This window comes from Argopecten irradians, chromosome 10 (assembly GCF_041381155.1).
Source record: "Argopecten irradians isolate NY chromosome 10, Ai_NY, whole genome shotgun sequence".
NCBI classification, from domain to species: Eukaryota; Metazoa; Mollusca; class Bivalvia; order Pectinida; family Pectinidae; genus Argopecten; species Argopecten irradians.
Window position 1 is genome coordinate 6,616,233 of NC_091143.1, and position 24,207 is coordinate 6,640,439.

General features: G+C 37.9%; 1 protein-coding gene and 1 long non-coding RNA gene across 2 annotated transcripts; both read right to left on the reverse strand.

Moving 5' to 3' along the window:
* Positions 1-3,040: 3,040 nt before the first annotated feature.
* LOC138333001 (uncharacterized) lies at positions 3,041-12,215 on the reverse strand. The gene is made up of 3 exons (XR_011209922.1): positions 11,722-12,215; positions 10,794-10,880; positions 3,041-3,159 (listed from the first exon to the last, which is right to left on the reverse strand). It is a non-coding gene; the product is annotated as an uncharacterized lncRNA (long non-coding RNA).
* A 1,256-nt stretch (positions 12,216-13,471) lies between these two features.
* Positions 13,472-22,175, reverse strand: LOC138333000 (universal stress protein Sll1388-like). The gene is made up of 3 exons (XM_069281090.1): positions 20,940-22,175; positions 14,084-14,193; positions 13,472-13,875 (listed from the first exon to the last, which is right to left on the reverse strand). The coding sequence occupies exons 1-3, from the start codon at positions 21,022-21,024 to the stop codon at positions 13,684-13,686; spliced, it is 387 nt and encodes a 128-aa protein (XP_069137191.1). The 5' UTR covers positions 21,025-22,175; the 3' UTR covers positions 13,472-13,683.
* Between the last annotated feature and the right edge of the window lie 2,032 nt (positions 22,176-24,207).

Here is a 24,207-nt window from a genome sequence, read left to right on the forward strand (position 1 = left end):
ATTCATTTCATCAAACTTGGTGGCCCTTATTTCCAGCATGCTATGGGCCAAATATCAGTACCCTGGGCCTTTCGGTTATTGAGAAGAAGTCGTTTGAATGAAAAGTTTACACGCGGCACATGGCGGATGGCCCACAACGCATGGCGCACGACGACGGACGGTGCATGATGACAATAGGTCAGATGACCTAATAATAGAGTTATTTCCTTTTGTAAGTGTTGAAGTCTGATATAGTTTATCTTATGACTAGAAATATTACATTTGTGTTTATATATGTCAAATAATTCTAAGACAATGTTCTGTATCAGCAGCTATTTTAGCTAAAATAAGTATTTTACTGGAATCAATAACTTCAATAACGGAGTTTCAAAAATAGTGTCTTGTTAGATTGACAAGTAATGGACTATATATATCGTGTGATGACTTAAATATTGATGTTAAATTGCTCAAATCACTTTTTGCAGATTGGAATTGCTACAGGTTATAACTCACATCTTGAATCTATAATACCTGTAAAGGTTTTACTTCGTTAGTTGTCTTAAAATGTTGATGTCAAATGAAATAGTAATAAGCAAGTAATCTGTCTCCACCGACTGAGACACATCATAGAGGATATGTGTTCTTGCTGTCCTCATTGTATGATTGTCAGAGCCGACTAAATATGGATCTGTTCTCTTCTTCCTAGCTGACTCTCCCTTGACACTGTCTCACTTTTGGTTGTCAGCTAAGTAATTGCCCTTGTGAGGAAAACTCTGTGTTCTGTCTCCACTGACCGAGACACATCATAGTCTACATACTCTGTGTTCTGTCTCCACCGACTGAGACACATCATAGTCTACATACTCTGTGTTCTGTCTCCACTGACCGGGACACATCATAGTCTACATACTCTGTGTTCTGTCTCCACTGACCGGGTCACATCATAGTCTACATACTCTGTAATCTGTCTCCACCGACTGAGACACAATATAGTCTATATACTCTGTGTTCTGTCTCCACTGATCGAGACACATCATAGTCTACATACTCTTTGTTCTGTCTCCACTGACCGAGACACATCATAGTCTACATACTCTGTGTTCTGTCTCCACTGACCGAGACACATCATAGTCTACAAACTCTTTGTTCTGTCTCCACTGACCGAGACACATTATAGTCTACATACTCTATGTTCTGTCTCCACCGACTGAGACACATCATAGTCTATATACTCTGTATTCTGTCTCCACTGACCGAGACACATCATAGTCTACATACTCTGTGTTCTGTCTCCACTGACCGAGACACATCATAGTCTATATACAGGATCTTACATGATGATCGAGTGGCTGTGTAATATGAAATTTATCGAACAAGTTCAATAATTTGATATGCCACAAGCCTTTAGGCTATGTAATATGAAATTTATCAAACAAGTTCAATAATTTGATATGCCACGAGCCTTTAGGCTATGTAATATGAAATTTATCAAACAAGTTCAATAATTTGATATGCCACGAGCCTTTAGGCTATGTAATATGAAATTTATCAAACAAGTTCAATAATTTGATATGTCACAAGCCTTTAGGCTACGTAAATATGAAATTTATTCGAGTTCAATAATTTGATATGCCACAAGCCTTTAGGCTATGTAAATATGAAATTTATCGAACAAGTTCAATAATTTGATATGCCACAAGCCTTTAGGCTATGTAATATGAAATTTATCAAACAAGTTCAATAATTTGATATGTCACGAGTCTTTAGGCTATGTAAATATGAAATTTATCCGAGTTCAATAATTTGATATGCCACGAGCCTTTAGGCTATGTAAATATGAAATTTATCCACGAGCCTTTAGGCTATGTAAATATGAAATTTATCCGAGTTCAATAATTTGATATGCCACGAGCCTTTAGGCTATGTAATATGAAATTTATCAAACAAGTTCAATAATTTGATATGCCACGAGCCTTTAGGCTATGTAATATGAAATTTATCAAACAAGTTCAATAATTTGATATGCCACAAGCCTTTAGGCTATGTAATATGAAATTTATCAAACAAGTTCAATAATTTGATATGCCACGAGCCTTTAGGCTATGTAAATATGAAATTTATCCGAGTTCAATAATTTGATATGCCACGAGCCTTTAGGCTATGTAATATGAAATTTATCAAACAAGTTCAATAATTTGATATGCCACGAGCCTTTAGGCTATGTAATATGAAATTTATCAAACAAGTTCAATAATTTGATATGCCACGAGCCTTTAGGCTATGTAATATGAAATTTATCCGAGTTCAATAATTTGATATGCCACAAGCCTTTAGGCCAGTGGCATATCAAATTATTTAATGAGTTTGATAAATTTCATATCACATTGTCACAAGTGTAAGATTCTATTTATCACACAACTTTTATTTATAGAAAAATAAGTGAAACTTTTTAATTTTGTCTCTAAATAGAACAGTAGATATCCGGCTCGGATGTGACTTTTCTGTCTACTGAGACAATCATGCGTCTTCATATAATGATTATGAAGTCAAGACTACCTGTGACGTTACAATAGTGTTACTACACATGTGTCTTACGATAATTATGACATGGCCATATGACATATGGCTGATGGGACATAGTTATGTGATGTCCGCATAAGGAAGTAGCTAGATCACCTGGTTTGCCCCACTTATCAGACTTCACTCTAACTAAGTATTATAGGGCCGGTTATGATGAAAAAATTACAGTCTATGAAAACACTTAACTCGAGAGGGAAAAAGAGTGAGGGACAGGGTCGGAAATCCAACACGGTCATCCCAACTAACTTTTACTGATTACTTAGTGTAAAGACAGGTAGCCACCATACAACTGAAATAAATAAATAAATAAATGTTTGCATCTCTAATAACGGTTTAACTTACTGGTTGATGCTTGAGAGCTGGAAAGTGATGGGTCAGTGTTGAGAACTTACAGGTAGTTGAAGTGATTAGGGTTAGGAGAGGGAAAAAGTGAGGACATGGGTGGGAGTTATTGTGGACTTACCTTTAAGAGGATAGGGTATAAGGACGTAACCAGTTGGAAGTTCATTGACATTGTGGATGAGGGTGGTAGGCAGACTTCTGGTATCAATGTAGTATAGGGCTCGTCTAACCACAGGAAACCCTATTATACATTAGGATCTGAAATAAAAACAGAAATAATTTTGTACACTATTAATTAAACGCTTCCTTCTTTAATTTTATAAGAACATAGTCTCCTTATATTAGAATAAGGAAGAAGGCGAGGACAGGTTTGATTGAAAAACTTACATATGAGGATATGGTTAGGAGAGGGAAAAGGTGAGGACAGGTTTGATACTTACAGGTATAAGGATAGGGTTAGGAGAGGGAAAAGTGAGGACAGGTTTGATACTTACAGGTATAAGGATAGGGTTAGGAGAGGGAAAAGTGAGGACAGGTTTGATACTTACAGGTATAAGGATAGGGTTAGGAGAGGAAAAGGGAAAAGTGAGGACAGGTTTGATACTTACAGGTATAAGGATAGGGTTAGGAGAGGGAAAAGGTGAGGACAGGTTTGATACTTACAGGTATAAGGATAGGGTTAGGAGAGGGAAAAGTGAGGACAGGTTTGATACTTACAGGTATAAGGATAGGGTTAGGAGAGGGAAAAGGTGAGGACAGGTTTGATACTTACAGGTATAAGGATAGGGTTAGGAGAGGGAAAAGGTGAGGACAGGTTTGATACTTACAGGTATAAGGATAGGGTTAGGAGAGGGAAAAGGTGAGGACAGGTTTGATACTTACAGGTATAAGGATAGGGTTAGGAGAGGGAAAAGGTGAGGACAGGTTTGATACTTACAGGTATAAGGATAGGGTTAGGAGAGAGAAATGGTGAGGACAGGTTTGATACTTACAGGTATAAGGATAGGGTTAGGAGAGAGAAATGGTGAGGACAGGTTTGATACTTACAGGTATAAGGATAGGGTTAGGAGAGGGAAAAGGTGAGGACAGGTTTGACACTTACAGGTATAAGGATAGGGTTAGGAGAGAGAAATGGTGAGGACAGGTTTGATACTTACAGGTATAAGGATAGGGTTAGGAGAGGGAAAAGGTGAGGACAGGTTTGATACTTACAGGTATAAGGATAGGGTTAGGAGAGGGAAAAGGTGAGGACAGGTTTGATACTTACAGGTATAAGGATAGGGTTAGGAGAGGGAAAAGGTGAGGACAGGTTTGATACTTACAGGTATAAGGATAGGGTTAGGAGAGGGAAAAGGTGAGGACAGGTTTGATACTTACAGGTATAAGGATAGGGTTAGGAGAGGGAAAAGGTGAGGACAGGTTTGATACTTACAGGTATAAGGATAGGGTTAGGAGAGGGAAAGGTGAGGACAGGGTTTGATACTTACAGTATAAGGATAGGGTATAGGACAGGATAGGGGTTAGGAGAGGGAAAAGGTGAGGACAGGTTTGATACTTACAGGTATAAGGATAGGGTTAGGAGAGGGAAAAGGTGAGGACAGGTTTGATACTTACAGGTATAAGGATAGGGTTAGGAGAGGGAAAAGGTGAGGACAGGTTTGATACTTACATGTATAAGGATAGGGTTAGGAGAGGGAAAAGGTGAGGACAGGTTTGATACTTACAGGTATAAGGATAGGGTTAGGAGAGGGAAAAGGTGAGGACAGGTTTGATACTTACAGGTATAAGGATAGGGTTAGGAGAGGGAAAAGGTGAGGACAGGTTTGATACTTACAGGTATAAGGATAGGGTTAGGAGAGGGAAAAGGTGAGGACAGGTTTGATACTTACAGGTATAAGGATAGGGTTAGGAGAGGGAAAAGGTGAGGACAGGTTTGACACTTACAGGTATAAGGATAGGGTTAGGAGAGGGAAAAGGTGAGGACAGGTTTGATACTTACAGGTATAAGGATAGGGTTAGGAGAGGGAAAAGGTGAGGACAGGTTTGATACTTACAGGTATAAGGATAGGGTTAGGAATTAGAAAAGGTGAGGACAGGTTTGATACTTACAGGTATAAGGATAGGGTTAGGAGAGGGAAAAGGTGAGGACAGGTTTGATACTTACAGGTATAAGGATAGGGTTAGGAGAGGGAAAAGGTGAGGACAGGTTTGATACTTACAGGTAAAAGGATAGGGTTAGGAGAGGGAAAAGGTGAGGACAGGTTTGATACTTACAGGTATAAGGATAGGGTTAGGAGAGGGAAAAGGTGAGGACAGGTTTGATACTTACAGGTATAAGGATAGGGTTAGGAGAGGGAAAAGGTGAGGACAGGTTTGACACTTACAGGTATAAGGATAGGGTTAGGAGAGGGAAAAGGTGAGGACAGGTTTGATACTTACAGGTATAAGGATAGGGTTAGGAGAGGGAAAAGGTGAGGACAGGTTTGATACTTACAGGTATAAGGATAGGGTTAGGAGAGGGAAAAGGTGAGGACAGGTTTGATACTTACAGGTATAAGGATAGGGTTAGGAGAGGGGAAAAGGTGAGGACAGGTTTGATACTTACAGGTATAAGGATAGGGTTAGGAGAGGGAAAAGGTGAGGACAGGTTTGATACTTACAGGTATAAGGATAGGGTTAGGAGAGGGAAAAGGTGAGGACAGGTTTGATACTTACAGGTATAAGGATAGGGTTAGGAGAGGGAAAAGGTGAGGACAGGTTTGATACTTACAGGTATAAGGATAGGGTTAGGAGAGGGAAAAGGTGAGGACAGGTTTGATACTTACAGGTATAAGGATAGGGTTAGGAGAGGGAAAAGGTGAGGCAGGACAGGTTTGATACTTACAGGTATAAGGATAGGGTTAGGAGAGGGAAAAGGTGAGGACAGGTTTGATACTTACAGGTATAAGGATAGGGTTAGGAGAGGGAAAAGGTGAGGACAGGTTTGATACTTACAGGTATAAGGATAGGGTTAGGAGAGGGAAAAGGTGAGGACAGGTTTGATACTTACAGGTATAAGGATAGGGTTAGGAGAGGGAAAAGGTGAGGACAGGTTTGATACTTACAGGTATAAGGATAGGGTTAGGAGAGGGAAAAGGTGAGGACAGGTTTGATACTTACAGTATAAGGATAGGGTTAGGAGAGGGAAAAGGTGAGGACAGGTTTGATACTTACAGGTATAAGGATAGGGTTAGGAGAGGGAAAAGGTGAGGACAGGTTTGATACTTACAGGTATAAGGATAGGGTTAGGAGAGGGAAAAGGTGAGGACAGGTTTGATACTTACAGGTATAAGGATAGGGTTAGGAGAGGGAAAAGGTGAGGACAGGTTTGATACTTACAGGTATAAGGATAGGGTTAGGAGAGGGAAAAGGTGAGGACAGGTTTGATACTTACAGGTATAAGGATAGGGTTAGGAGAGGGAAAAGGTGAGGACAGGTTTGATACTTACAGGTATAAGGATAGGGTTAGGAGAGGGAAAAGGTGAGGACAGGTTTGACACTTACAGGTATAAGGATAGGGTTAGGAGAGGGAAAGGTGAGGACAGGTTTGATACTTACAGGTATAAGGATAGGGTTAGGAGAGGGAAAAGGTGAGGACAGGTTTGACACTTACAGGTATAAGGATAGGGTTAGGAATTAGAAAAGGTGAGGACAGGTTTGATACTTACAGGTATAAGGATAGGGTTAGGATAGGGAAAAAGTGAGGACAGGTTTGATACTTACAGGTATAAGGATAGGGTTAGGATAGGGAAAAAGTGAGGACAGGTTTGATACTTACAGGTATAAGGATAGGGTTAGGAGAGGGAAAAGGTGAGGACAGGTTTGATACTTACAGGTATAAGGATAGGGTTAGGAGAGGGAAAAGGTGAGGACAGGTTTGATACTTACAGGTATAAGGATAGGGTTAGGAGAGGGAAAAGGTGAGGACAGGTTTGATACTTACAGGTATAAGGATAGGGTTAGGAGAGGGAAAAGGTGAGGACAGGTTTGATACTTACAGGTATAAGGATAGGGTTAGGAGAGAGAAAAGGTGAGGACAGGTTTGATACTTACAGGTATAAGGATATGGTTAGGATAGGGAAAAAGTGAGGACAGGTTTGATACTTACAGGTATAAGGATAGGGTTAGGAGAGGGAAAAGTGAGGACAGGTTTGATACTTACAGGTATAAGGATATGGTTAGGATAGGGAAAAGGTGAGGACAGGTTTGATACTTACAGGTATAATAAGGATAGGGTTAGGAGAGGGAAAAGGTGAGGACAGGTTTGATACTTACAGGTATAAGGATAGGGTTAGGAGAGGAAAATAGGTGAGGACAGGCAGGTTTGATACTTACAGGTATAAGGATAGGGTTAGGAGAGGGAAAAGGTGAGGACAGGTTTGATACTTACAGGTATAAGGATAGGGTTAGGAGAGGGAAAAGGTGAGGACAGGTTTGATACTTACAGGTATAAGGATAGGGTTAGGAGAGGGAAAAGGTGAGGACAGGTTTGATACTTACAGGTATAAGGATAGGGTTAGGAGAGGGAAAAGTGGTGAGGACAGGTTTGATACTTACAGGTATAAGGATAGGGTTAGGAGAGGGAAAAGGTGAGGACAGGTTTGATACTTACAGGTATAAGGATAGGGTTAGGATAGGGAAAAGGTGAGGACAGGTTTGATACTTACAGGTATAAGGATAGGGTTAGGAGAGGGAAAAGGTGAGGACAGGTTTGATACTTACAGGTATAAGGATAGGGTTAGGAGAGGGAAAAGGTGAGGACAGGTTTGATACTTACAGGTATAAGGATAGGGTTAGGAGAGGGAAAAGGTGAGGACAGGTTTGATACTTACAGGTATAAGGATAGGGTTAGGAGAGGAAAAGTGAGGACAGGTTTGATACTTACAGGTATAAGGATAGGGTTAGGAAGGGAAAGGTGAGGACAGGTTTGATACTTACAGGTATAAGGATAGGGTTAGAGAGGGAAAAGGTGAGGACAGGTTTGATACTTACAGGTATAAGGATAGGGTTAGGATAGGGAAAAGTGAGGACAGGTTTGATACTTACAGGTATAAGGATAGGGTTAGGAGAGGGAAAAGGTGAGGACAGGTTTGATACTTACAGGTATAAGGATAGGGTTAGGAGAGGGAAAAGTGAGGACAGGTTTGATACTTACAGGTATAAGGATAGGGTTAGGATAGGGAAAAGTGAGGACAGGTTTGATACTTACAGGTATAAGGAAGGGTTAGGAAGGGAAAAGTGAGGACAGGTTTGATACTTACAGGTATAAGGATAGGGTTAGGAGAGGGAAAAGGTGAGGACAGGTTTGATACTTACAGGTATAAGGAAAGGGTTAGGATTGGTAAAAGGTGAGTGAGGACAGGTTTGATACTTACAGGTATAAGGATAGGGTTAGGAGAGGGAAAAGTGAGGACAGGTTTGATACTTACAGGTATAAGGATAGGGTTAGGAGAGGGAAAAGTGAGGACAGGTTTGATACTTACAGGTATAAGGATAGGGTTAGGAGAGGGAAAAAGTGAGGACAGGTTTGATACTTACAGGTATAAGGATAGGGTTAGGAGAGGGAAAAGTGAGGACAGGTTTGATACTTACAGGTATAAGGATAGGGTTAGGAGAGGGAAAAGGTGAGGGCAGGTTTGATACTTACAGGTATAAGGATAGGGTTAGGAGAGGGAAAAGGTGAGGACAGGTTTGATACTTACAGGTATAAGGATAGGGTTAGGAGAGGGAAAAGGTGAGGACAGGTTTGATACTTACAGGTATAAGGATAGGGTTAGGAGAGGGAAAAGGTGAGGGCAGGTTTGACACTTACAGGTATAAGGATAGGGTTAGGAGAGGGAAAAGGTGAGGACAGGTTTGATACTTACAGGTATAAGGATAGGGTTAGGAGAGGGAAAAGGTGAGGACAGGTTTGACACTTACAGGTATAAGGATAGGGTTAGGAGAGGGAAAAGGTGAGGACAGGTTTGATACTTACAGGTATAAGGATAGGGTTAGGAGAGGGAAAAGTGAGGACAGGTTTGATACTTACAGGTATAAGGATAGGGTTAGGAGAGGGAAAAGGTGAGGACAGGTTTGATACTTACAGGTATAAGGATAGGGTTAGGAGAGGGAAAAGGTGAGGACAGGTTTGATACTTACAGGTATAAGGATAGGGTTAGGAGAGGGAAAAGGTGAGGACAGGGTTTGACACTTACAGGTATAAGGATAGGGTTAGGAGAGGGAAAAGGTGAGGACAGGTTTGACACTTACAGGTATAAGGATAGGGTTAGGAGAGGGAAAAGGTGAGGACAGGTTTGATACTTACAGGTATAAGGATAGGGTTAGGAGAGGGAAAAGGTGAGGACAGGTTTGATACTTACAGGTATAAGGATAGGGTTAGGAGAGGGAAAAGGTGAGGACAGGTTTGATACATACTTAGGTATAAGGATAGGAGGTTAGGAGAGGGAAAGGTGAGGACAGGTTTGATACTTACAGGTATAAGGATAGGGTTAGGAGAGGGAAAAGGTGAGGACAGGTTTGATACTTACATGTATAAGGATAGGGTTAGGAGAGGGAAAAGGTGAGGACAGGTTTGATACTTACATGTATAAGGAATAGGGTTAGGAGAGGGAAAAGGTGAGGACAGGTTTGATACTTACAGGTATAAGGATAGGGTTAGGAGAGGGAAAAGGTGAGGACAGGTTTGACACTTACAGGTATAAGGATAGGGTTAGGAGAGGGAAAAGGTGAGGACAGGTTTGATACTTACATGTATAAGGATAGGGTTAGGAGAGGGAAAAGGTGAGGACAGGTTTGACACTTACATGTATAAGGATAGGGTTAGGAGAGGGAAAAGGTGAGGACAGGTTTGATACTTACAGGTATAAGGATAGGGTTAGGAGAGGGAAAAGGTGAGGACAGGTTTGATACTTACAGGTATAAGGATAGGGTTAGGAGAGGGAAAAGGTGAGGACAGGTTTGATACTTACAGGTATAAGGATAGGGTTAGGAGAGGGAAAAGGTGAGGACAGGTTTGATACTTACAGGTATAAGGATAGGGTTAGGAGAGGGAAAAGGTGAGGACAGGTTTGATACTTACAGGTATAAGGATAGGGTTAGGAGAGGGAAAAGGTGAGGACAGGTTTGATACTTACAGGTATAAGGATAGGGTTAGGAGAGAGAAAAGGTGAGGACAGGTTTGATACTTACAGGTATAAGGATAGGGTTAGGAGAGGGAAAAGGTGAGGACAGGTTTGATACTTACAGGTATAAGGATAGGGTTAGGAGAGGAGAAATGGTGAGGACAGGTTTGACACTTACATGTATAAGGATAGGGTTAGGAGAGGGAAAGGTGAGGACAGGTTTGATACTTACAGGTATAAGGATAGGGTTAGGAGAGGGAAAAGGTGAGGACAGGTTTGATACTTACAGGTATAAGGATAGGGTTAGGAGAGGGAAAAGGTGAGGACAGGTTTGATACTTACAGGTATAAGGATAGGGTTAGGAGAGGGAAAAGGTGAGGACAGGTTTGACACTTACATGTATAAGGATAGGGTTAGGAGAGGGAAAAGGTGAGGGCAGGTTTGACACTTACAGGTATAAGGATAGGGTTAGGAGAGGGAAATGGTGAGGACAGGTTTGATACTTACATGTATAAGGATAGGGTTAGGAGAGGGAAAAGGTGAGGGCAGGTTTGACACTTACAGGTATAAGGATAGGGTTAGGAGAGGGAAAAGGTGAGGACAGGTTTGACACTTACAGGTATAAGGATAGGGTTAGGAGAGGGAAAAGGTGAGGGCAGGTTTGACACTTACAGGTATAAGGATAGGGTTAGGAGAGGGAAAAGGTGAGGGCAGGTTTGACTTAATTACCTGAATTAGCAGTAACAATGGGTAGAATCGCCAACAAGACAACAGGAAAACACCATGGCCTCTTTATATCCATTATTTGGAATGCGCCTTCAGAAAATAAAATAACAAGTACAGATATGTGAAATGATTTACTCATTTATATAGAATTGGTTTTATTTAAATCTAATGCCCTATCAACAGCGGTGTTATATACGGATGTGCCAGGTTTGTTGGGATCTTGTCCATATTTTACAATTATGTACAAAACTGTTTTAAGAAATTAACTCTTTGTATTTGAAATATTTTGTTCATCCCTGATCAGATTGAAATGGTAGTTTTCTGTCATTATTTAGCTCTAGTTGCCATAGTATCCATCCATTTTTATATAAATTATGGAAATTTGGTTATTTTGTACCTATTTACTCCTTATGAAACATATATAAGCATTAAAGGAGAAACATACACAGCAAAATGTCAAATAGATGTAAAGAAATCACATTGTCAGTTTGTGAAGGGTATGTCAATACCTATTTCTGATCTAGATAATTATACCATTTAAAATGATCTACCGTCAGATATTCCATCATGCTGTAAGTCTAATTATACATACTGTAACTGATCGTGGGTGATTTATAAAAACTTGTACGGCGGCTCTATTCATATATATATATATATAATTTGTACCTGTGTCAATAGTGAACTTTAAGATAATTAGTGCCTTGCGTGTGCTATTCACGACACCGTAAAACTATATCATCCATTTCCAAGAAAATAATCCTGACATCCTATTCTGATGATCAAATAGATATGATCGTTGTGAATCTCGGTAAATAGGCGATTGAAATAGGAAAAAAGCCGCCTCACTAAATAAAGTCAAAAAACAAAACTTACCACATCACCAACATCTCAACAATCGAATTAAATACTGCCCAAGCAGTACATCACTTACCTGCTTATTTCCCCTCCTTTACCTTTACAGTCCACTCCCTACCGTCCAACGACACCTACTACCTAAGTATTTAGTCCCGTCTACGCTGCACGTGCGCTTGGCATATCCGATGAGAACTACTCACAGGAAGTAATCGTGAGTATTACATATACGTTCAGTGGATCGAACCAGTCGGTATACAGTTCATTATATAATTTACCGGAATTGCTATATATATATATTTACATTCAATTGAAATATATTTACGTACGGCTATATCTGTAATTGTGTTTTAATTACGAATTACAGACATACATGTATATCAAATATATGATAATATCCTTATATCACGCGAATTACTGTGACAATGAAGATGTTGTACTATGAAATAAATGTCAACCCCATTACTTCCACAGGGATTAGTTACAGATTATTTCATCATGGACCAACCAGAGTGCCCTAAGACCACTTTTACACTTTTACAGTTTTTAGAGGTCTAGATAAAAAACGGTAAAAATCATAATCTGAATTGTACCGTTTTTTTTATCAAGGCCTCTAAAACATCTAAAAATGGTCTTAAGTGCACTCTGGTGGATCCATGTTTATAAAACCTGTAACTAATTCTCAAATCCCTATGATTAATTCCATTCATTTTGAATTAAGATGATAGCGATGCTGACTATGATGATGATGATGATGACTGTGATGATGATGATGATGACGACGACGACGATGATGATGATGCTGATGACGATAATGATGATGATTATAACTGTGGTGATAATAAATAATGCCAACCACACAGAGGCAAATTCCTCAACATAAAGCATCCATACTTCTACAATTACTAACTAAATGCCTTTCAATGCTTGCTTATATTTACATTTGATAACAATTTTATAATGAAATCCAGGGAGATTTTGTATCTATAATGGGTAGAGAATTCATAATCGGCATCATCCTCGATACTCCAGGGGTTCCGATCACTTACGATCTCTACACCCCTGGACTATCTCATAGTAAAACTGGAGGCAACAGAATAGAACAGGTAATTTAGTAAAAGTACTGTGGTTGACTGTGTGGCTTTGAAGTTTGGCGTCGCTCTCTCTGTAGTCTTCAAAGAACATTTTTGCAGGCCTTTGAGTGGTTCAGATTCGTCCCGCTGAGCTGCCTTCAATTTTCCTATGAAATAGTCCAGGGGTGTAGAGATCGGAACCACTGGAGTATCGAGGATGAATCGGCATAGACAGAACGGCCATTTCAACCTCACGGATCTAGGTTTCTCGTTAGTCTCTTATCACCATTTTTAGACGTTTTGAGAGCCCCTGATGCGTCTAATAATGGTCTTAGGACACTCTGGTGGGTCCATAATTATATAAACTGTAACTAATTTTTCAGATCCCTTTACTTTAAAACACGTATACAGTACAAGGTAAAATAAGATATTATCGAATTTTGATCTAGACCTCTAAAATGGTCTATGGGCACTCATGTGGATCCATGATTATAAACTGTAACTAATTCTCAAATCCCTGTTGCTAAAACAAGCAAACACAATAATTACATTCATTTAATAGCGTCCAACGTATGTTTTGTAGTGATATCTCACTGGAGCATGTAAATGTAGGGCGCGCGGTGACGGAAAGCGCAGAGCATGCGTCTACTCCGCTGTATTACCTCACTGAATGAAATAGACTTTGTTGGGATATTCTTTAGTCTACGTATTTCACACTTTTATTTCACTGGAAGGAAGGATAACACAAATAGATGGTTGCTGAAATACCTACTTTAATTGTGTTTTATGTACGTGTGTATATTTATGCAACATCACGCACTCCGTGCCGTGGTGTTATAATTACCTCTTTGGCACACAAACGCGTGGTAAAAAAATTAATAGTGTCATCACGCTGAAATGTACCCGAATAATCAAACACATATATTGCTGTAGTATGCAAATAAAAAAGTCTTGAATTATTTGGACATTTAATGTCTACAAACAAGCACGGGTACTTCAGAATGATGCATGATATAGTCGCTAACACTTCCAAGAAATGTCCGCCTCATCGTTCCGAGGCCTCGACATCCGGTAAGTATCATGTTTGCTTTACGGTTCTGCGCTATTCCAATGACTGTAGGACCTGCCTCCCCGGACGATTTCAATACTTCTCCCTTCACCTGTGAAATAAACATACACATTTATTATAGTGATACAAATATACTATTATTTAGCAAATTAATATAGGAAAACAAGAGAGAGAGAGAGAGATAAGGAGAAAGAGAGAGAGAGAGGGGGGGAGAGAGAGAGTGCTACCTAGTAAGGTATTAGAAACTATATAACAAATCGATAGTTGTAACTTGGCATTTACACAAAATGTATCATTACCCCTGAAACTTTTAGATCCTGTTGTAATTTTTCAACAATGGCGTCCGCCCGCTTCTCCTCTTCTCTGTAGGCCTGTAGTATCAACCCGTAGTCTGAAGGCTGCCATATTGCTAAGCAAAAATTGATAAAAAAGAACAGGTGATTTTTTTTCTGATTTCAATAAAATGTTAAAACATCGTGTACATTTTTGTACACGTAAATTCAATATAAATTATAAAACCGGACAATTTTGGACTTTTTTGGTTCCAAAATATAATTTTAGAGAACCGATGTTGCATGGTTTGTGTCTCAGTCAGAAGCACGTTGATCACTGAGGTGTAACATATTCACTGAGGTGTAACATGATCACTGAGGTGTAACATGATCACTGAGGTGCAACATATTCACTGAGGTGTAACATATTCACTGAGGTCTAACATAATCACTGAGGTGTAACATGATCACTGAGGTGTAACATGATCACTGAGGTGCAACATATTCACTGAGGTGTAACATGATCACTGAGGTCTAACATGATCACTGAGGTGCTACATTATCACTGAGGTGTAACATGATCACTGAGGTGTAACATGATCACTGATGACTAACATGATCACTGAGGTGTAACATGATCCATGAGGTCTAACATGATCACTGAGGTATAACATGATCACTGAGGTGCTACATTATCACTGAGGTGTAACATGATCACTGAGGTGTAACATGATCACTGATGACTAACATGATCACTGAGGTCTAACATGATTACTGAGGACTAACATGATCATTGAGGTGTAACATTATCACTGAGGTGTCACATGACCACTGAGGTGTAACATGATCACTGAGGTGTAACATGATCACTGAGGTGTAACATTGTCACTGAGGACTAACATGATCACTGAGGTCTAACATGATTACTGAGGACTAACATGATCATTGAGGTGTAACATTATCACTGAGGTGTAACATAATCACTGAGGTGTAACATTATCACTGAGGTGTAACATAATCACTGAGGTGTAACATTATCACTGAGGACTAACATGATCACTGAGGTGTAACATGATCACTGATGACTAACATGATCACTGAGGTGTCACATGATCACTGAGGTGTAACATAATCACTGAGGTGTAACATGATCACTGAGGTGTAACATGATCATTGAGGTGTCACATGATCACTGAGGTGTCACATGACCACTGAGGTCTAACATGATCACTGAGGTCTAACATGATTACTGAGGACTAACATGATCATTGAGGTGTAACATTATCACTGAGGTGTAACATGATCACTGATGACTAACATGATCACTGAGGTCTAACATGATCACTGAGGTCTAACATGATCACTGAGGTATAACATGATCATTGAGGTGTAACATTATCACTGAGGTGTAACATAATCACTGAGGTGTAACATTATCACTGAGGTGTATTATAATCACTGAGGTGTAACATGATCACTGAGGTGTAACATGATCACTGAGGTCTAACATGATCACTGAGGTCTAACATGATCACTGAAGTGTAAAATGATCACTGAGGTGTCACATGATCACTGAGGTGTAACATGATCACTGAGGTGTAACATGATCACTGAGGTGCAACATTATCACTGAAGTGTAACATGATTCGGCGAATAGAAGAAAGAAAAGCGTATTAGGGGCGTAAAGCGTAAAGGCCCAGTTCCAATCCGTTCTGTCGGACCTGTCGGACATTTTGAACTGCTATGCGAGAAGATCCGGGTGCTAAAATGCTCTATATTTCCGGGAAATTTATGTATATAAACACAGTATGTTGTGACAATCCACACCCACTTTACAGCTCTTGTATCAGTTCGGAATAGCTTCTGTACATCTGGAGTATATTGAAGCGTGTGTAGCAAAGCATCTATGAAAAGGAATGTCCTTCCGATGTTTAGTCTTTGACTTTATAAATCCAAGAGAAATTGAGAATAATGCTTATAGAATTCAGTAGAACCAGGTAACCATGTCATCGTGCCGTCTATTCGCCGACGATACAAAATGATACCGCACACAAGTAATGACGAGTACAAAGAAAGCAGATTTGAATATTCATCCGAATAAATAGAAAGTTGTTCACGCACAGTAATCACTGAACAATGATATAAACTTACCGTCTTGAATGCCACATTGGGGATGTGGTATCAGAAAAATCGTTAGTGAGAAAGATTTAGGAGTAACGGTAGATTCAAAATTCAATTAATAAAGCCAATTCAGAACTTTGCAGAAGACCATTTATGTTCCTGTGCGACTCGATCTTTAGACCGCATTTAGAGTTAGCAGTCAATACTTAGAGCCGAATGTACAGCGAACAGTTACTAAGCTACTACCTGGATTCAAAGATCTATCCCATGAAAAGCGTCTCACAAAAATAAAATTACCAACAATTAAACACAGAAAACCAAACCAGATCTGATAAATGTTTTAAGATCGTAAAGAAAAAGTTTGACGAAAAAGTTACCTTTAACATATGCAGATATTTGACGACGATTCTAATGAAAGAACATGGGGACATCATTTCCAATTGTACAAATATAGTCTTTCAAGACCTTTTCAATTAACGAGAATTAACTTAGAGAAAATAACACAGATGAATTATTAATTACTCACATCCTTAAGTGTTCAACTTCCGGTGATCCACACAGTGAACAATGATGACGTAACAGGTGTCGTTATGGACGTTTTTGACATACCCTAGACAAACAAAATGGACGTATGTGATATACCCTAGACAAACAAAATGGACGTATGTGACATACCCTAGACAAACAAAATGGACGTATGTGACATACCCTAGACAAACAAAATGGACATATGTGAAGCACATTTGACAAACAAAATGGATAACGCTAAACAAAAGCTTCAAAGAGCCCGTATCAGTCATCTGGATTGGCGAGCGATAGTATACATCTAAATAATGAAAACAATTCAGAATGCTTATTATGGTAAAAAGTTTCGGTGATAGCAAGATCCGGTGTACGCATATACTCTCTCATATACACTGTACTGGGAATTAGTTACATTTTACACATAAATCAATTTCAAACGTTATATGGATATAAGTAAAAAACCAGGAAGAATCTTAATTTGGCCTGATATGTAATCGTAGAATATACGGATGATTTTGAATCTGTCTGAGCAGACGTTCACAATCCTTAGGTTTGCCACTAGCATACCTCGCTTCTGAGTGGTGTCCGTGACAAACTTTTGTTATCAGACATTGATTAGTTTCATACTGTTATAAGGAATTTAGGCATCCGTCTTTGACAAGAAAATATTCGTACATCTTTGACTAATTTCTGTGACTAACTTACAATACTTTAGACATTCTGGGGTTTCACCATGGCAGTGGTAGTAACCCCTGTAGTTATAAGGATGTGGTTTCACAGACTTCCTATGCATTTGCTTACCCTGAGGTTTCCATGACAACTAACTAGACATCCAGAAATGTTTAGGTTTTTATGATTAACAGGGTAAAGATACTAGAGTTTATTCGACTACTTAATAGACATTCAAAGTAGCCCATGCCTGGAAGATATTCACACCCTTCATGACCAGTTCATATAAAGACGATCACCTGCTACCTGGTGATCCAAGTAATTGTTATAAGCCTAAGATAGGCGTATCTGGCTCCGATTTCTTGAAACATAAGTGCAAACTGAAATTTTCCTCCTTGTGCAGTTTATGTCAGTTTTCAACAAAGTTTGTTTCTGAAATCGGAGCCAGGACCCTTACAGTATATAAATAACTGTTAAAGGCCCACTACCTTTCCGGAGCAAAATTTAAAGGTTTCTAAACATCATAGATAACATAAGGAAATATATATCGATGGCCTAAGATGAGGTTATAACATGAAGCTTATGCAAGTTTTCCTGCGTAATGTATGATGACAGTTGAGTTTCATTTCACTGTTTTGCCTTCTAGGGCAGTGATAGTCAACTACCGCGCGGCATTTAGGACGACGGCGGGAAACATAAGACGACCCGCGTTATGAAAATTAACATTTTATTTATTTAAATTAAATTGTTCAGAAGGTGATGATAAGTATAGCATTACCGGTAAGTTGATAACTTTTGCGACTCTACAAAATTATCAATCTCGTTTTACATTTCTATTTTAAAAATTAAAAGCCGTTTCGGAAAGGTAGTGGGCCTTTAAGAAGTCATTGAAAGATTTTAATTTATTTGTCTCCTATTACATTGAATAACAGTCAAGGTCGCCCATTTAAACAAACTCTGTACAAAAATGTACCTAGTTTTCACACCATATATATATGTCTAATTAACACAAAAATAATATAAAATAATTTATTTAGCCTTTGGTGCATGCGCAATTAGTACTTCATTCCATATAGGATATAGTGCCACGGAACTTTTGCGGGATGCAATTAATTATTTTTCTTATTTTTCACTTGAAGTAAAATTAGAAGCTCAAACTTTTCAATGGTGGTAATGGTGTAAAGTAAGTAACTTTTGTAACTGAAGAAAAATAGTAAATCGTATGCTCTTGTTTTTGATTGTGAAAAATAATTATTTGTCAGCGGTGGAGCATCTTTAAAGAGCCTTCCTTAAAATCTATAACGCTTTCTATGGGAACTTTTAAGTTAAGGGACTACTTAAATGAAAGTGTGTTCATGAAACTGGATTCAGGTCAAATATCTGGGCTTTAAGTTACTGAAATATTCTAGTCTACTGGAATTTGACTTCTTTGACCTTGAATGAAGGTCAATATCACTTGTTGGGCAACCTTGGTGGCATTTTGTCAGCATGCTACATGCTCCTTAGATATTAAAAAGAGATTATCAAAAATGTTAGTCCATTAGACTACTGTAACTCCTGTAAAGGAATTTAAAGGTTTTCATTAAACAAAATTAACAGCTCTTCATTCTAGTGTGATATATACCTAATATCAGGTCTTGGGGCCTCCTACGTTTTGAGACATTGTTAAAACTTTCTGTGGTTACTCCGTGGATGTAACGATAATGATAGTAACCCCTGGAGTATGGAGGATGTGTCGGCATAACTTTACGTTTACTTTGGGTTTTTTTTTCTCATATGCACAACTTTGAACTACAATGTATACTCAAAGTTGTTATGTCAACAGGAATATCAACGAACCTAATGTAACTATTCAAATACTACATATCCAATCAACCTAATGTAACTATTCAAATACTACATATCCAATCAACCTAATGTAACTATTCAAATACTACATATCCAATCAACCTAATGTAACTATTCAAATACTACATATCCAATCAACCTAATGTAACTATTCAAATACTACATATCCAATCAACCTAATGTAACTATTCAAATACTACATATCCAATCAACCTAATGTAACTATTCAAATACTACATATCCAATCAACCTAATGTAACTATTCAAATACTACATATCCAATCAACCTAATGTAACTATTCAAATACTACATATCCAATCAACCTAATGTAACTATTCAAAATACTACATATCCAATCAACCTAATGTAACTATTCAAATACTACATATCCAATCAACCTAATGTAACTATTCAAATACTACATATCCAATCAACCTAATGTAACTATTCAAATACTACATATCCAATCAACCTAATGTAACTATTCAAATACTACATATCCAATCAACCTAATGTAACAAGTCAAATACTACATATCCAATCAACCTAATGTAACTAGTCAAATACTACATATCCAATCAACCTAATGTAACTATTCAAATACTACATATCCAATCAACCTAATGTAACTATTCAAATACTACATATCCAATCAACCTAATGTAACTATTCAAATACTACATATCCAATCAACCTAATGTAACTATTCAAATACTACATATCCAATCAACCTAATGTAACTATTCAAATACTACATATCCAATCAACCTAATGTAACTATTCAAATACTACATATCCAATCAACCTAATGTAACTATTCAAATACTACATATCCAATCAACCACAAATTACATTTTTGCGCCAATTAAATAAAGCGGATATGTTATTTCTAATTTCACGGAAGAAGCAAAATACTAGCTATACAAAAACTTGTCAGAAACATAGAATTCTTAGACTTTCGTTAAGCATTGTCGCCATGCAGATTCGGCGAATAGAAGAAAGAAAAGCGTATTAGGGGCGTAAAGCGTAAAGGCACGAGGAGAAATAGACACAGTTCCAATCCGTTCTGTCGGACCTGTCGGACATTTGGAACTGCCAGATGTGCGAGAAGACAGACAATGGGATTCCGGGTGCTAAAATGCTCTAAATTTCCGGGAAATTTATGTATATAAACACAGTATGTTGTGACAATCCACACACACCTCCTACGTTTTGAGAAATTTTTAAAACTTCAAAATTTATAGCTGGAAAATTGCAAGATGTGTTGGCCAATAAATCAATATATTGAAATGAGTATAACTGCATATCTTTCACATTCGGAAAACAAATTGAATACTATGATGATATTCTAGAAAGCAAACCAAGGTTTTTTTGGTAATTTGACTTAATTATCTCCCTTGAACAACTAGTGACTGTGATGGATTCTAATCCTTGTAATTAATACAGTGTGTCTATTTCTGTCAATAATAAACAATCTTGATATATATAGACACCATACATCGTTTTCCACCATCAATGCTCAGAGCAGACTGTTTCTCCAAGACTTCCTAGTCTAAACTACAAAAAGTACAATTTATGGTACAAAACAAGAACTACTTACAATTTAAAGAAAAATCGAAGTTATTTTAGAGGAAATGATTTCAGTAGTAAAGCTGCCTGTATGATTTATGTGTTCACATTTACAACTCATTATACTATAAAAGTTTCCTTTTCACTTACACTTAAAGGCCTTTTCTGCTTCTTCACTGCCATCCATACATACAATGTTGGTCTTCTGTGGCTGGTCCTCATTGTCCGCCATCATCAAGTCAGTACGCAGTTTGATATTATTCACTGTTATCTCTTGCAGTGTCTGATGTGGTGATAACAAAGTTCATTCATTATGGACTTGTTGTCATTTATCTGGTGTAGAGTTTTGATATCAGCCGTCTATAAACATGTTGTTTAATCTCCATGATAATTTACAATTTATTTGCGTCCCAGTCCTCATATTCACCTGTAATCAGTCAGGATGTCCAAGTCTGGTGTTCAGGTCAGAGGAAACTCGGACTAACTGTGACTTGTAAAATATAATTGATAAGTTTAATGAAGTATGCATGTTATCATGCAGTTCGCTAAACCTGGTGTATTATGTTTTTCGTTTTTTACATAATATATAAAAAAGGCCTAATAATATAGACAGATTTAAAGGACTAGATGACAGATTTAATGTTCAATAAATGAGACATGTACTCCTTTTTATATTCCCTTTTTCAGATATTTTAATAAGAATCGCAGCAGAGAAACAGTGTCCAGAGGTATAAAGCTAGTCAAGGATCAATAATGTGAAGACAGTTGTCCCTTTATCACTTTCTACCAATGTAAGTGTCGGTAAGATTTAGATCAACTTTCAACCTTAAAAGGTAGTTGTTTCCCCTGTCCTGTTCCTGTTTGTAACTTAGCCGAGCAATTGCCACACAGGTAACCCAAATAATAACAAATTCAGGAAATACATATTTACAATTATTATTATACACTATTAATACAAGCAATATACAATAAGATATACAGTTACTTTACAAGATTCTTTTTACTATTTCTCTATTTTATAAAACCCCACTCACATCCAAACACTCATATCCTCTTGTGATACACTCAGCAAGCGACCTTACACACTTTTATTATTACATTAGAATATACTTAAATACAACTAAAATTAACCTAACAGCCCTACAATCTTTGTAGCATCACAAATATCACATCCGGGTTCAATCCTGATACTGATGATGTAATATCGGTCTCCTTGAGACCAGGAACTGTCTGATAAACTCCGTCGAAGCTGTTGTCCTCGACGCTGCCGGCTTCAGTTCCAAGGCCCAATATAGGTATAACCACAACCCTCAGGTTGGACTAGCCGTGAAGGCTATAACCGAGCACACACTCCTTCGTGTCCTCTTTACCTCCCACAATCAGGTAATCGTGGTACGCCGCTTACATAGCGAATAAATGCAGTATCTATGATACATGTGTATATCTGACCAATCTGGTCTCTCCCGGCTTCCGTATTTTCCTGTACTAGACAGCTAGTCCTTGCACGTGAAGCGTGACTGTATTTCACACTTCCTGCGAACATACAGGCATCAGCATTTCCATGCCCTTACTTGCCACGTTCTCCATTATCACGCCGGGTGGATTACTCACCTACGGCAGCCCAAACGACCCAGCCGTATAGTCGCGTATAGCGTAAACGCACATACTTACCCGTCGTACCGTCGTACCGTACACATACTAAACTGTTCTACCCACCTTTCCAATAATAAAATAGAATAGAATAAAATTGTGACACTGTTCAAATAAGTTGGGAAGGAAGGTTTTAACAAATCTGATTTCTCAGAATGTATCTAGATCCCCATTTCATTATGCAGGTTCATCAATAATGTTTCAAGTAACAGTTTAAAATGATTCATTCTTAAAAAAATCCTTAGAAACGTGTGAAAAGGATTTTATAAATAGGCAAGATTTTAAAGGCTTACTTGGGGAAGAGAAAACAAACAAAATTTTAATTTCAAAAATACAAAAAACAAAAAAAATCAAGTTTTTCACTCTAAATGTACTATTAGAATCAAATAAAACACTTCCTTCTGCTTGGTATAGTTACAATATTTATACTAGACTAGAAAAATTGTTGATCATGAATTCTCAGTTGAATGCCATCACTAGATTATCTCCCCCTAGTTTGAAGCTTAGATATCCAGAAAAGGATATGTTGACAGAAATTTTAATATTATATTGATGTGGTAGGGACTTTCTATTTGTCAAGTTTAAAAATATTCCTGCAAACAAGTAATATAAGATGAAGCATCTTTTAAATTGGTCAATGATGTTTCATTTGTTTTAACTTCAATGACTTGAGATCAATGCCATTCATCTTAACAGCTATAACAACATGTTAATCAATAAATTTTGGAACACGATTCCTAACATACACATTCCCTTATAACACGGTAAAAACCGATTTTTAAAGACTTTCTAAGGGCAAAGTGGTCTCTTTAGCCAAGTGGTCTTAATTAATACACTGCTCTAATGTGTCATTCGGGACACAACAAAGTGGCCTTAATTATTGGCAGGTTTTACAATTTTTTATACTTCCTAGTTTAATACTTACAGCATTAAAGCAAAACTTAAAACTTCCAAAAACCAGCAAATGTAAAGAAATTATGTTTGTGGAGAGCAAAATGATAGTAAATATACGGGAGGTCATCTTTAATGAAATGCAAATGGTCTATTGTAAGGTTCACAGCTGGAGTTCTTTGCATATTTTTTTTTTTATCTTTTCCAATTTTTATGCATGTATAACTGTTTTTTTATCTTTATTTAAAATTCTATCACAGTTCAGCTATGTTGGTGAAATTGTTCTTATTACAACAGAACTGTTGCTGGATTTTAAGATTTTTATAAATTATTTTCCCTTTTTAACTGGTTACAAAATCTCAAAAAAGAAATTGGGTTAACTACCAGTTAAGTTTCATTACGTTCCGGAGCAAAATTTAAAGGTTTCTTAAAAACATTAATAACAAAAGAAAATATATATCGATGGCTTAAGATGAGGTTACAACACCAAACATATGCAAGATTTCCTGTCTAATGTACGATAACAGTGGAGATTCATTTCGCTGTTTTGCTGTCTGGCGCAGTGATAGTCAACTACCGCGCGGCATTTAGGACGACGGCGGGAAACATAAAACGACCCGCGTTATGAAAATTAACATTTTATTTATTCTAATTAAACAGTTCTGAAGGTGATGATAAGTATGCTAGTAAACGTATAGTTAATAACTTCTGCGACTCTACAAAATTATTGATCTCGTTTTACATTCCTATTTTAAAAATTAAAAGCCGTTTCGGAAAGGTAGTGGCCCTTTAACTACCAGTTAAGTTTCATTACGTTCCAAAACGCAGCAATGTATGAGCTTGACCCTTGTGACTTATGGATTATAACTCTATTTCA

Bases quoted from the DNA above. Each gene is read 5' to 3' on its own strand.
- LOC138333000 (XM_069281090.1), bottom strand. From the start codon at position 21,024: ATGATGGCGGACAATGAGGACCAGCCACAGAAGACCAACATTGTATGT. The intron at 14,194-20,939 runs GTAAGTGAAAAG...ATTTTTGCTTAG, and splicing joins AGCAGAAAAGGCCTTTAAGT to CAATATGGCAGCCTTCAGAC. The intron at 13,876-14,083 runs GTAATGATACAT...TTTATTTCACAG, and splicing joins AGGATCTAAAAGTTTCAGGG to GTGAAGGGAGAAGTATTGAA.